Below are 14,255 nucleotides of genomic sequence, written 5' to 3'. Positions count from 1 at the left end.
AATATCTTTAGGTATGGTGGATATTGGTGCAAACGAATTGTAGAAGAATTTAATAAATTTTAAATTTTTACCTAAATAGAAAATAGCAATTATCTTTAATTCCAACATAACATAGGGATACATAACTAAACATTGTTTGCATTAATACCGAGTCAGTACACGATTATCATGAACCGCGAGCAAGGCTGTTCGAAATACATAATTTTAGTTTCATAAATTTTGATGAGGGTGATCGAAATTATTTCAACTTGGCCAATTCTCACATTTTTTGATTGACTTACTACTTTGTTTCACAAGGATTGTTGGACGCGTTTTTTTTTATTTTTTGCCAATTATATTTGTTATAGTTACGTCCTCAATTTTATAATTTTGAGTGTTTTGTGACTATTGAAAGACAAGGCATACATTATCAGTTTAACCCATCTTATTGTTCCCAAACTAATATGAAAACGGCTCATTGGTCTAGTGGTTAGTACCCCTGACTGCGAATCCATGGGTCCCGGGTTCGATCCCCGGCTGAGACAAACATCGATGTGATGAGCATTTGGTGTCGTGCTTAGGTCTTGGGTGTTTAAATATGTATTTATATATGTATCTATCCATAATATGTATGTATATCCGTTGACTAGTACCCATAACACAAGCTTCACTAGCTTAGCATGGGACTAGGTCAATCGGTGTGAATTGTCCAAAAAAACTTTAACTGTGTCCAGTTTGTGTTTCCACCACGCCAACTTCTTTCTATTTAGGATCATGTATAGAATAAATAAATAAATAAAAATAAAAAAAAACATAATAATAATTTCGCCATATATCCTTACGACTGACAATTGTGTGCCTTTCTCTTTGTTATAAAGGATATATCGAAACGAGGACTCAGGACTTATTATTTTAGTATAAAAATGTGTATCGACGGCCAAGGCACCGCTTTTTGTGGTACATAATGTTTACTACTCGTAATTAATGTCATTTTAATGTGGCTAAACCAGTATAACGAGTGTAAATTTTGTATCTATACATCCTGCAATCTGGAACATTCGATTGTTAAAACACGCAGACATACGTAGACTTAAAATAGCCCGTAGATCTACCCTCTACAATTAAACGAGTTTTACTGGGTTTTTATAATACTTTTATTTTTATTGAGAACAAGATGATCGGTACAAGTGGTATTTGCAGGTAATTAATTGACTGGTTTTAAGGAATGTTTTTAAAAGTTCTAGAGATGCTGTTAATTGTTCAATATCAAAGCTCCGTTGTTTCGTCTTTCAAAAAAATCATAACCCTGATTCTTACAAACCCGGGGACTTTTTTTTACTCAAAAAACTCCATCAATTTAATTCAAATAATAGATGACTGGTTACCAATTTTGTTATGCGTAAAAACGTTTCCATATGGAAGATACTTCTGGTGCTCTTTGATTAATTGTATCAGTAGAATTAAAGAAAAAATTAAAAACTCTTGATGTAAATCGCATAAGTAATCTGTTATTGGTTTACCTAGTTAAGTATTCTCAAGTAGCCTACCTACTTGAGAATATTTGCGAACTCATATTTTTACTGTACGTCAACTAAACGTCGCGTCGTGCGTAATAAGAAGTAATTAAGCAAATATTTATCAATTCGAGTGTTGGTTACGAGTTGACTGACATTGAATAACTTAATTTTGTTTTGTTGTATAGGAAGCTTTTAATTTTTTTCGGCAATGTTTTTATTTTTATCACAATTATATTTTAATATTTTTTTATTTAATTACGTTGCGATTTTGTAGACTTTATTATGTATATCGTTCATCTTTAATATTTTTAAGACATATAAATAGTTTTTCTTAAACTGTAATATAAGGAGCAGGTGCTAATTTAATTTGGACAATTCACACCAATTGATTGTTGATCATGAATATATATTTTTATATGTTGTGTAGTAACCTATTTATTTTCTTATTTCTGGACCAATAAGACAATTATTATTTAGGTACGTTAATTGTAAGTGATGAAAATTTTAATATTTTGGTTTAGGTACGTCAGTTAAATAATTAAATTAATTAATTCGCGTTTATTTTAGATAAAATTAAAATATAATTTATTATATATGTAACACCTTGTACTTATCAAAAATAGTCAAAAAAAAATAATTTACTTAAAAATTAATGAATTGTGTCTAAAATTACATTTATTTAGGGCGTAGAATGTCATTAAAAACATCTTCAAAGATTTTTTTAAAATAAAATAATACCCAAGGTGTTTCATTTATTTATTAAGATTACGATATTGACTGGTTCAAATGTATACTCGATTCGCATCTTCTAGTTTCAGGAACCTTATAAAATTCTGTTCAAATGGATTTTAAATCGGTGCTTGCGTCTCTTATCGATGTCTGACACAAAATTCAACGGTTGACAGACATGTTTGATAACATGTACCATTTACCCATTTAGATTTTTTAATCAACTTATTTTGAAATTCCTCATTAATTTATTATGAGATTTTGTTAGACACAACAAAACTGTTAAAAGTGCTCAGAATAATTCGATAACTCAGAAACAATTAAGAAATATAACAGTATCGCTTATAATTTTATAACATTCATATAGTGACCTTGAACTTTCTTAGATATATTAATTTATTTATTACCGACACACAAATATACAGTATTAACAATATTCTTAAGCTACATAGTAATAAAAAAATTATAAAATAATTTAAAAAATGTGTGCGTGTACTAGGTGTACACACGTAAGAAGTGAAACTTCTTTATGACCTTATTTTTCGAAAAATTATCTACTACATATATGCAACTTTACAGAAATTGGTTAAATAAAGTTAAATTAGATAAAGTTTAACAAAAGGATTTTATTATCATTGACATGAATACAAATACAATTATTTCATTTTAACTTATTACTGTACTACTATGTAGTACTAAGATTATTACAGAATTTCATTAATTGTAATAGAATTATTAGTATTACTATCATTGTTATCGTTATTATATATTTTTATTACTAATGGCTTCGAATCTCTTCGGATCAACCGTGGTAGGGACAAGAAAAAGATGGCGCGTAAGGGAAAAATGTGACGCGTAACGAAAAAATGTTACACTAAATTTTTTTCCAACCCCGATAAAGAAGTTTCACTTCAATAAATTTAAAAAGTTTGGTTTCTGTGGCAGTGTACCTTTAACGCTGGCAGCATTTCCTCGCTATATTGCAATACTTATTAGTTGAGCGAGGAAAGCACCAAGCATCTACTAGGCGCCAACTTAAATCTTTAATAAGTGCCTGTGCCCTTGAACTCCACGGCCCAAGAGTCTCTACTCCAAAGGGATCCTCCAAAACTTCCTTATCAGGATGAGGCGATAAGCCTGTTTCGGTTTGAAGATGGCATAAACGGCAAGAGATGTTTATAAATTAATTCAAAATAAATACTGCTGCCCTCCGCGATGGTACGCAGTGCATAGACTTTCACAATAAATGATTGGTAAATATTAAGATTTGACAGTCTTTATTTACTCTCGTTTATTTATTTATTTATTTAATTATATAATCTTACAGCTAACATACATAGTATTATTAAGAAATTACAAATCTTGTTAATTTATTATCCAGTTAACTGAGCGCTTTTAAGGCATTTTTTGCCCCGTTCCAACCACTATGTGGAACCAGCTTCCCACTGAAGTGTTTCCCAACCATTTGAAAAAGGGTCCTCCAAAAATGAGCATACCAATTCTTAAAAGGCCGGCAACGCACTCTACGAGCCCTCTGGCATTGAGAGTGTCCATAGGCAGCGGTATAACTTAACATCAGGTGAGCCCCCTGTTCTTAAAAACTCAGATTAGATAACTTAATTAACTAATTATAGCTTAGATTAGATAATGATAACGTAGATAATGAAAAACATCTCAAATTATATGCTTATTAACCAGCCTTGATTTGATTAAACTCTGATGGGATGTAGGCCTTTAAGACATGATGACATGTCGTCAATTGTTCTCAGAATGCCGGTTTTTCTTCACCATCATATTTCCCAAGTCTTAATTACACTTAATAAACGATAATGAATTGACAATTATTATTATTATAATTGCACACATTAAAACGTTTATTGTATTCTAATTTGTGTAAGTAATAGCGACTGCGTGTCTGTTTAACTAAACGGTGTTATTAAAATCTAGCGACCAGCCTCGCGATTCTGTAACTCACTTTTCGAACTCACACGGCGACCGCCGCTGTGAAAACCGCTGTGTGAGTTACAGAATCGCTAGGCTGCCCTGGCTTTTCACGGACAACGGTGAGCCGTAAACCTTCCTCATGAAATATTCTAGATGTTGGTAAAAACCGCAATGAATTCCGCGCAGTATTTTTATAGTTTGTCACAAAGATAAAGACGGATAGACGTGGCGGAGGACTTACTTATATAAAAGTTAGACAATCTATCGCTGACCTTTTTGCAGGAATTATCAAGCTCTAAAAATTTTCTCTAGAACTTATTTATTTATTAGTTCTAAAACAACGTGTATGCATAAAATTATACAAGAAAATATGACATCAGAAATTTTACACACACACACACACATACACATCAATTATTTTAGAACATAACCAAGCTAGCAAGGGAAAAACTAAAAGAAAACCTAATATTCAATGACAACATAAACCTCATTAAGAGCATGATAAACAAAGTTATGGTAAGTTGGAAGACTAAAAAAGTAAAATATATAAATATTTTCATCAATGTTAGTAATCAAGTTGTAAGAGCGAGATAGCCTATTCACTAGACCATTAAAAGTAGTAGTGTTATATCTGTAAGAATCTTTTTCGTTCGACCGTATTTTCTCGGCCTCACTTTACAAATCCGAGTAGTAGAACCAGTGATTATCCTATATATATACAACGCCAACTTTACCTCTTCATAATATTATTATCTTTTCTAATGTTTAGTAATTGTAAGGAAGTAATTAGATACAATCCCTTATTCTTATATTTAAAACACTGACGTTATCTTAATTTAGATGGTTAACAATTACGTAACAAATAGGTTTACAGGGACAAACAGGGATAATATATAATGTAATTGAAATTTCTCAAGTAAAATTGCGAGTTGTATTAAGCTTGAATTTTTGCAAGTTGACCTTTGCTATGCCAAATATGCATTTGTTACTTCCGATTTTTGTATTTCCTGCTTCTTTTTTAAATAGACTAATTAAATATTTTAAAATATAATCTTAGAAGGTGAAATTTTTATTATATGAATTTTGACATGATTTCATAGATTTCTATTTAGGAGTTTAGAGACATAATTATTATGACAATATAAATCTATACAAATAAAAATGAATCCCAAAATATGCTGCTAAGCGCAAAGCTCGAAGATGGCTGGACCAATTTTATTGAATAGTTTCTATGGGATAGCATAGCAAAATTTACTATTTTTATTACCATTACCATTTTGCAGCTAGTGAATAATAAATATTATATCGAACAAGATCTCACTAATATATAACAACACTATATAGTCATTAATAAATATATAAGAGCTTCCTGTATTTAATTAAGTATTTAAATGGTTATACAATTTGCATTTTGATCTTTTGACTTTCAATAAACCTTTAGATATGTACCTACTATATTATTAAATAACAACATCCTGAAACATATAACAAAAATGTAGATCATTTAGAGTAGTTCAAGAATACTTTAAAATACTTGAGTTATAGCTTATCTCAGTTGACAACTAGTTTTGTTACAACTGTAATAATAGTTGGAAAATATATATAGTTCTCGTAACTGTTTTTGAACTATAAGGCTAAATTGACATGATATTGATATGAAATTATACCCTGTAACAGTGTGAATTACTTTCATTTTAGTTGACATAAAATAATGACGTACAACTCACTTAGTTGTTCAATATCGAATAGGCTCGCTTGAGGTTTAGATTAAAGAATGAAATAACATCGACTTTCAAAGTTTTGTATTGGAGGGGAGAATACAGGACTTCTTCATTGGCTTTAAGCGTTTCAGGGCAATTCAGAGTTTTTTTACTCGTCTCTTTAGCACTTCTCCTGAAAATGACCCAACAATCCCGTCTATTTCACATTCGACTATTATTTCTAAAAAAAACCGATGTTCTTAATAAATAGCAAACACAGAGAAGTAGTCTAGTGCCTTAAGCGTGCGACCCTCAACCCTGATGTCGTGCGCACAGAGGCCTATTTACCTATTTAAATAATTACGAAACAGATAAACGAAATCTGAGGCCAAGACCAAGGTTTTTTTATCTTAATAAATAGGCAATAGATGATGTTTCTACTTTGAATACCGCGCCTCTGATGTGCTAGTAAAGATCCATATCCAGGTATGAGAGTGCTCTTATTTGCGCACTATATCCTGCATGGGCCTCAATAAAGAACAGAGACCGGCCTGTCTTCTTCCTAAATCATTATCGTACTATATTTCCTTAAATTCTATTGAATATATTGAAAATAATACGTGAAAAGAGAAACCAATTAAGGCGTACCTTTAGCACGTCTATGAATACGATCAGTGTGTATATTTATGCTTCTTATATTGGCTTATTGTACTTAAAATAATTCTAAGTTAATGGACGTTTCAGAGTACTATGTAAATATTGTGATAGCACGTCCTGGACAATAGCTCTTTCACAATAATATAGATTATAAGTACTAAAGGTTAAACCACATATGAAATATATGCTACATAATATTTTGTGACACGAACGTTTTATACGGTGATAACACCAGTATTGTGCAACGCAGATTAGGATTTTGTAAACAATATTTAAATATTTAATAACATAATGTACTCAATTCAATTATTCAATACTTTACGATTACGAAAGAATATTCTCGATGATCGGAAAATATTTAAATTAGAATCAGTCTAAACGTTGTACGTTATTTGCGTCGTACTTAAATACTATTTATTATTCATTAAAAATTATCCATAATTGTCATTTGTCACATCTATTATTATTATATGCAATCTAATTAAAACGTGGGTACTATAGTTTAGAATTCTTAAAATTTCTCCAAGAATCCTCTGCTCTCGCACTTAATTAAACGTGTTCGTTTTATGCTGGCAATAACCTTTGACTTTATATTGAATTACTTATTTATATTAAATTGAATTGGATGTCATTCAATGTCGGCAATCATCCTCTATGTTCGGCATCCTCATCCGCGGCAACCATCTCTTATGTTGCCGACTTTTAATCGTTCCCGTCTCTGGCGAGTGCTAGAGAAATCGCTAGAAATCTGACTCTATTTTAATTTTTCCTTATGAAAGTAAGCTAAGGAAAAAGCATACTTTGTGAAATGACAGATGATGAAACAAAATTATCTTGTCCTTGACTACAACCTAATTATAATATCTGGCTCAGAATATGATTACCTTTATAATAAATTTTCCTTAAGATAACCGGAAATAAATACGGAAGGTCGTTTGAAATATGTATTGAGGTCTTCATAATAACATGTCATATATTCATTTTCTTTACAATATATGATGATGTTTTTTGGGGACCTTTCTCATTAACTGTGTTTTAAGGTTGGCCAATTTTTAAGAAGAATATTTAGTCAGGTAAAAGTGTGCTTTAATTAAACAATCTATTGTCTAATACTAATGAGTAGATTTTAATAAAATTTAGGAAAGTTTTGAGTCAGTTCATTGTGAAAGAATACTTAATTACAATAATTACATTGGGTAAAAATTTCACATCAATTAATTAGATATATAGACTTAGTTTTTACAGACATTTAAACGTGGTACACTTTTTAATCTAATGGTACGATTAAATAACGTATTTAGTTAATCCTTTCAAAGTTTTTGGTGCTAGTAGGTTAAGAAATATATGATATTATTCATGATAAGGTCCTTATTTTTAAATAACGTGTCTAGTATAATATAAAATTCAACTAAAGACAATTAAAGAGTCAACAGTCTCGAGCGCCTTACCACTTCTAACTTAAAACTTCAAAGACTAAATGGCGCACATAATCTGGCTAATTAAGAGTATTAATTTTCTCTTTGCTGATTCAGTTATGTAATTTCTACGTAGATTATTAATAATAATATCATATTTGGAACTGAACAGAAGCGGCTATTGTTCGAATATTATCTGTGTAAACAATAGGAAACTATTGAAAATTTATGCGTTTGTATTAGAAACTGCAATTCTCGTACTGAAGTGTACCGAAGTATCGAAGAGTGGGCAAAGATTTTGTTTCCGTCATAATTTCATTGGATATTATTTTGTATGTATATGTGTAAATACTAATGTGGACTTAAAAAACAAATATTCAATTCTGCAATATCATCTAGTTTCCAACAAGTTTCAAGTTACATTCGTAAACATTTATTTTAACTGAGAGATTGCTATCGCAGTAGTTTTACTGGTAGGACAAGGAACTTGAATATTCGTCATAAATAGTTGTTAGCAGTTATATGGTTAAACTTGTTTCGAACGCGCTTCGCACTTGCGAATCTAGTCCATGACAAAACAGGCATTGCTATAAGGCCATTACTAATTTGAAAGCGGTTTTTATGGTAAGATAAAATGTAGCTAACTATCTTTTGCGTTTCATATACATCGTTTCAGGAAACATAATTATCTTAAAATATAGAATTACTATGAACCTGCCCTTGAGAGAACAACGCATTTAAATTGCTTAATTCATTATTTGAGTTGTAAATCCGAAAAAATAATAATATTATATTAATATAATAATAATATTATTTTTTAAGGTTATTAAGTATTACTTTTATATTCTGTAATTTGGTTGTTTCATAATAAAATGTTTTAAAATTAAAAAAATAAATATGGTATATCTAACTTCTTCTATTTTAAATATTTGAAGAGGCGGGAAGACTCTAATTTTGTTTAGGTAGTGATTCGAAATATTTAGTATTATTTGTTGTTTTAAATATTAAATTTCAGTTTTCTGTATATAGTTTTGTCTATTGATGCGCTTATTTGTTTTATTTTTCGTATATAATATTGTTTATCTATGTAATCTGTTTTGGCTTTCTGTACTGTCTAAGTGTTTGTTTTGTAATATTATGTATGTTAGCTGTAAGATTACTAATAATTAAATAAATAAATAAATATCAATTCAAGTTAATAAAGAAAAAGTGTTCAATTATTTATTCTTAATTATTATTATGTGTTAAGTTAAGAGTATAAATAATCTAATTAGCTTTAAAATGTAATAGTTTTTTTATTATTTAAGGACCAAATGAAAACTACTTTATAATTAATATATTTGAAAATACTAGGCGTTTAATATCAATTCTAAACTTGGTTAAGATCGGATATATGGATACGGTCAAGCATTGATAGATTGAGACAGCAATGTAAACATCCTGTGTTGCAGTTGTAAGTTGCGTGGCTGTTGCGTGTATTATGACTGTAATGTCAGATGTACCAAAATATACAATACTAACTATAAAAAATATATAAATATTTAAGAACAGTAAATATTGCTTTCCATCTATACATAATTCTTGTATTTGCGTCCTATTACGCGCTGATAAATCCTGAGGATTAGTGGAGTGGCTCTTTTAGTTGCGGAGAGTCTATGTGAGATTCGAGTCCCACACATTGCGATTAATTAATACAAATACTAAATGAAGATTCTTCATACAGGCTTGTTTGACCTTATCACAATAACAATTAACACATTAACAGTTTTTGCATTTATTTGTAATTCTGTGTAATGTGCCGGTGTGATGTACTGTACAAGTCGATAATTAACGATAAAACCTTTGTTTATTGTTACAAACTTTAAAGTGACTATTTCCTGAATTAATATTATAATTGTTTATTACATTTACGATTATTTATAAAGATAATGTTTGCATTCGATCTTACCAAAGCGTCTAAGATCGTTAATACCGTTTTTGTCTTGAACCAAACCAAAGACACAGTTGTATTGCTATAGCCAAGCTTAACCAGCCCTGCGATTCTGTAACTCACTTTTCGAACTCACACAGCGGTTTTCGCATCGTCGTCGAAAAGTGAGTTACAGAATCGCAGGGCAGAACTTATTTATTTAAGTGATTAAAATATTTTCTGCCTGAAGGTAATAAGGCATTGTATTAATTTTACTTTAAGATTTTTATCAAAAATACACATCCAACTGAGCATGAAGGTTTAGCGGTTGCAATAAAGTAGCGTTCACTGAACTTCGGCGATCAGAAAAAAAAACTCTCCAGTGATTTACTTGATCATTTTAGACGACTTATTCGTGAAGCTTTACTTTTATTTGATGTTTTTGAGAATATTTAGCTGTAAATAATAAATCAAATCATTTACTCATTTAGGTAACACAATGTATACTTATGAACGTCAAAAAGAGATACATATTAAATGCTAAATGCGTCTAATTTTACATTTTCTGCCCGTTCTCAAATCACGGGCGTAGAACGGAAGAGAAGAACTGGCAATAAACTCTGCGCCACTCTTTTTAATCGCCAAGGTTTTTGTTTTGCACAATGTTTTCTGCAACTACAATAAAATTAAAAACAAAGTCCTCTATGCTGATAGAGTAGGCATGGTGAAATAGGAGCACGCACATTCTCGTGAGAAAAACACGCAAATACATAGTTGAAATAACTAACATCACTGCATATACGAATTCAAGTTCGACCAGTCATCGTAACAACATCTGCTACATACCGAGTATAATGACAAATATTTGTTGCGAGAATAAATAAACAACGTTCACCTCATCTGGATTTGTTTTAGTAAAAGTAATTTATTTTAAACTTATTTTTATGTGATACCATAACAGCTTAACATTCGAGAGAAAAGGAAAAAAATATCAAGTTAACCTATACCTTCCCTATAACAATAATATTGGACACTACCACTCTTGTGAATGCAGTCACTTAGATACAAAATATAATTATTCTTCATTATTAAGTGTGCGCATAAGTGGTGAATGTCTGATCAAGTTAGTGCGCACTCGCGGCACAGCCAGCAATAGTTTCCGGTTCCCATACCTAGTGTGGTTAATCGGTACTCGCAGCCCCAACCTCTCTAACACATCTGCATATGTACCCTACCCTATTTCAAATAGGTACCGAGTAATAGAACAGAGCTGAGTGTATCCGACCATATCATATCGCGACAGTGTAAATAACAAGTTAAAGTCTTATGAAGTAGGAAGTGTTGAATTGTTTTATTTTACTTGATATACTTAATTATAAATAGTTACCATGAATGTAGTTGACCATGAGAGTTTTTTTTATAGAAATATGGTAATTAATTAAACTAAATGCTCGAATAATAATAATTTTAATGCGTGTGGAATGTTACCGTCATAGGTTAATAATCAATTCATATGTGATAATTTAATTAGTTACTCGTGTTAACTACATTTATTTAACTGTGTACTATGTCGGTAATGTATTGACAATATACCTAGTCATTTCATAACCTTTTGTGAAACATTAAAATAAATTCAAAGACAAATTTAATTCAAATGATACTTATTCATGAAACAATAATTGCATGCTATTTAAAAGGTGGCGCTACATCAAAGCGCAAAGTGGCTTTTTGAAAATACACTGATTATAATACTGGTTTCAACAACGAACATTTTATGGTTATCAATCGATAGTACCCTATACTAGTACTAGTGTTCTCAATCTAAAGCCAGGCTGCTTTTTCATCCAGGGCCACAAAATTATTGTATATAGTAAACTATTCAAGAGAAACGGCAGGAGAACACCAATCCACCATGCTTTTCTGGTGGTTATGCCATTAAATTGTAGCTTATGTGAAACGTTGGTGTTTATTTTGATAAGGATCAATACCTAGGTACAAATAAAGAGCCTTTTCTAGCGGTGGTATTATAATTTAAAAAAAATAATAAAAGGACGCTTATTGTGACATAACTATAAAAGATAGAGACATGCTGTCGCGATATTTTTATAAATAGTGATGTGTCCTGAAAAATTGTTTTACATCATTTTGTTCTATCATTAATAGTTTTCGCAGCGCACGCGATTGAAGGAAGTTTTTTGTTTATTGTTTACACCTTGGGTTAGATTATGTATTCAAGTTTTAGTAAGCATCCCTAATTTTTTTGAAAATGAAACATAGCCTATGTCACTCGGGAATAGTGTAGCTTGCCAACGGTGAAAGAATTTTTGAAATCGGTCCAGTAGTTTCGGAGCCTATTCATTTCAAACAAACAAAAAATCAAATATTTCCTCTTTATAATATTAGTATAGATATAGATTTATTATTATTGATCAAAATTGTCGGATCCACCAGTTGTATGACTTATACAATGAATAATTATCGTTCAACCTGCGTACGATAGTAGTTCATTGTATATCCTTATGAAATTATCCCACATTTACTATAATTAACATACCTACGGTGGGGAACTCTGGATCCAACGATATCTTACTTTACTAGTGGTTTCAAGGATTTACTCGGATATTTTTATTATTTAAGCAGTTTGCTGATATAGAATTTCATAAACATACATGATATTTGTTTTCTATGGTTTCATCTTGCATTTTTATGCGCGCTGTATTTATGTGAGAATTAATTTTGTTGCAAAAATAGCAGTAATAGCAGCGTGCCGCTATTTTATTTAAAATTAGTTATACTGGTTTGTAAATGAATAAATTAAAACTTGTGGAATAAATGTTAATGTTCACATTTATAAGTTACAGGCCGAAATGATTACTATCATAAATTTGAAGTTTTTGCATTGCACATTAAATTATTATTTTGAGTAAAATTAATGATTATTTTATAATACACAAGGAGGTAGGTGGTATAATACAATAATAACTTGAAGCATAACTTGTTTTAGCGTCCGATGTTCAATTATAGTTCAGTGAACGTATCTATTTATTAAGTTTTAATTGGAGTGTTTATGATTCTAATAATATATTTTTTTAATTTGGGAATTCTGATGTTTTAAATTAATCGGTGAAGTTATCACAAATTATTATTTACATTTTGTGAATTTCTCACTAATCATCAATATCATTACATATTTAATTATCCATTATCTTAATTACCGTTAGAGGTTTTGACATAATTTTTAACATTCTTGGTTATATTGATTTACTAACTTGCTTTCAACATACATTTTACTGACGATGCATGTTACATTATTTCTATAGGATTATTAGAAATTTATACCATATATATATTATATGTCGAGCTAACATTACTGGTAAAGCAATTTATGTTCAAAGTAAAGTTTTTTGTTTATCTACCTTGTACATACATGTATTTAGAAATTCTTCAATTAACGCAACAAAAGTTTAGGCAATATTGTTATATTTTTAGTCTTTGGTATTGGATTTTTCACTATATCATTAGGTATTACTAAATTACTATGCGTATATGCAGTATGAATTTGGTTTAATAAAAATAACCATTGGCGGTGCAAAGCCATATTGTAAGTGATCAATTATGTTTAATTTATTAAAATGATTATCAGCATTGTAGCGAGAATCCATAAAATATGTCAAATCCTCATAATTAAAATACAAAATATAATCAATACATGTGTTATAAATTGATAACTCGATATTATTTATCTTCGAAAACAAATTTAAATAATCTAATTAAAACTATTATCTAATTAAAACTTACTGTTTCCAGTGATTCCCATAGACACATTCATTGAGAGGTTCCGAAATTCAATGTCAACGTTTGTAGCTGGGGGTATGTTTACATTAAGTGTCCTGCACTCGTTGTGTTCTTTCCCCCTCATTTTTTGCCCTAACCCTTGCAATTTTGCTAACGCACTCGCCATTTTGTCCAAAAAAATATTATACCACTGCAATAGCTTATATAAAATCAACTTATTGCATCGCTTGAACTCTTTGAATAATTCACTATTTTACGGAAGAATTATCGCGGTATCACGCGCGCGTATTTCACAACGGGCGATCGAACACTACGCAGGAGTTGTGTTGCGGCAGATAATATTTTACCTGATAGGCACAATTTGTTTGTTTTTTTTTATAATCACAGTTATTTAAAATTTTATCATTTAATTATTACACGTGGTAAATATTAATTAGATAAAATATAATAGATTTTGCAGGTATCCATAAAAAACGTAATAAACATTTATTTAAATGAAAATGATAAGAAAAAGCGCAATAAATTTAAATGCTAATTTATACATTACAGTCTTACTAATAAAGATTTATGCACATCGTATAAGCCGGTGTTAATGTTACTAATAATTCCT

The 14,255-nt window shown here is 30.2% G+C and overlaps 1 protein-coding gene across 1 annotated transcript in view; it reads right to left on the bottom strand.

The window, feature by feature from the left end:
- Positions 1-13,978, bottom strand: part of LOC125052572 (dnaJ homolog subfamily C member 10-like) — a 65,337-nt gene extending 51,359 nt beyond the window's left edge. Inside the window, exons 1-2 of the mRNA XM_047653497.1 lie at positions 13,649-13,978; positions 2,604-2,606 (exon numbers count right to left, since the gene is read on the bottom strand). Of these exons, the coding sequence (XP_047509453.1) occupies positions 2,604-2,606; positions 13,649-13,811 (166 nt within the window). The 5' untranslated portion in view covers positions 13,812-13,978. The remainder of the gene's footprint in view (positions 1-2,603; positions 2,607-13,648) is intronic.
- Positions 13,979-14,255: the final 277 nt, after the last annotated feature.

This window comes from Pieris napi, chromosome 9 (assembly GCF_905475465.1).
Source record: "Pieris napi chromosome 9, ilPieNapi1.2, whole genome shotgun sequence".
Taxonomy (NCBI): domain Eukaryota; kingdom Metazoa; phylum Arthropoda; class Insecta; order Lepidoptera; family Pieridae; genus Pieris; species Pieris napi.
Note: the sequence above shows the minus strand (reverse complement) of the source record. Positions and strands in the feature narration are given on the sequence as shown.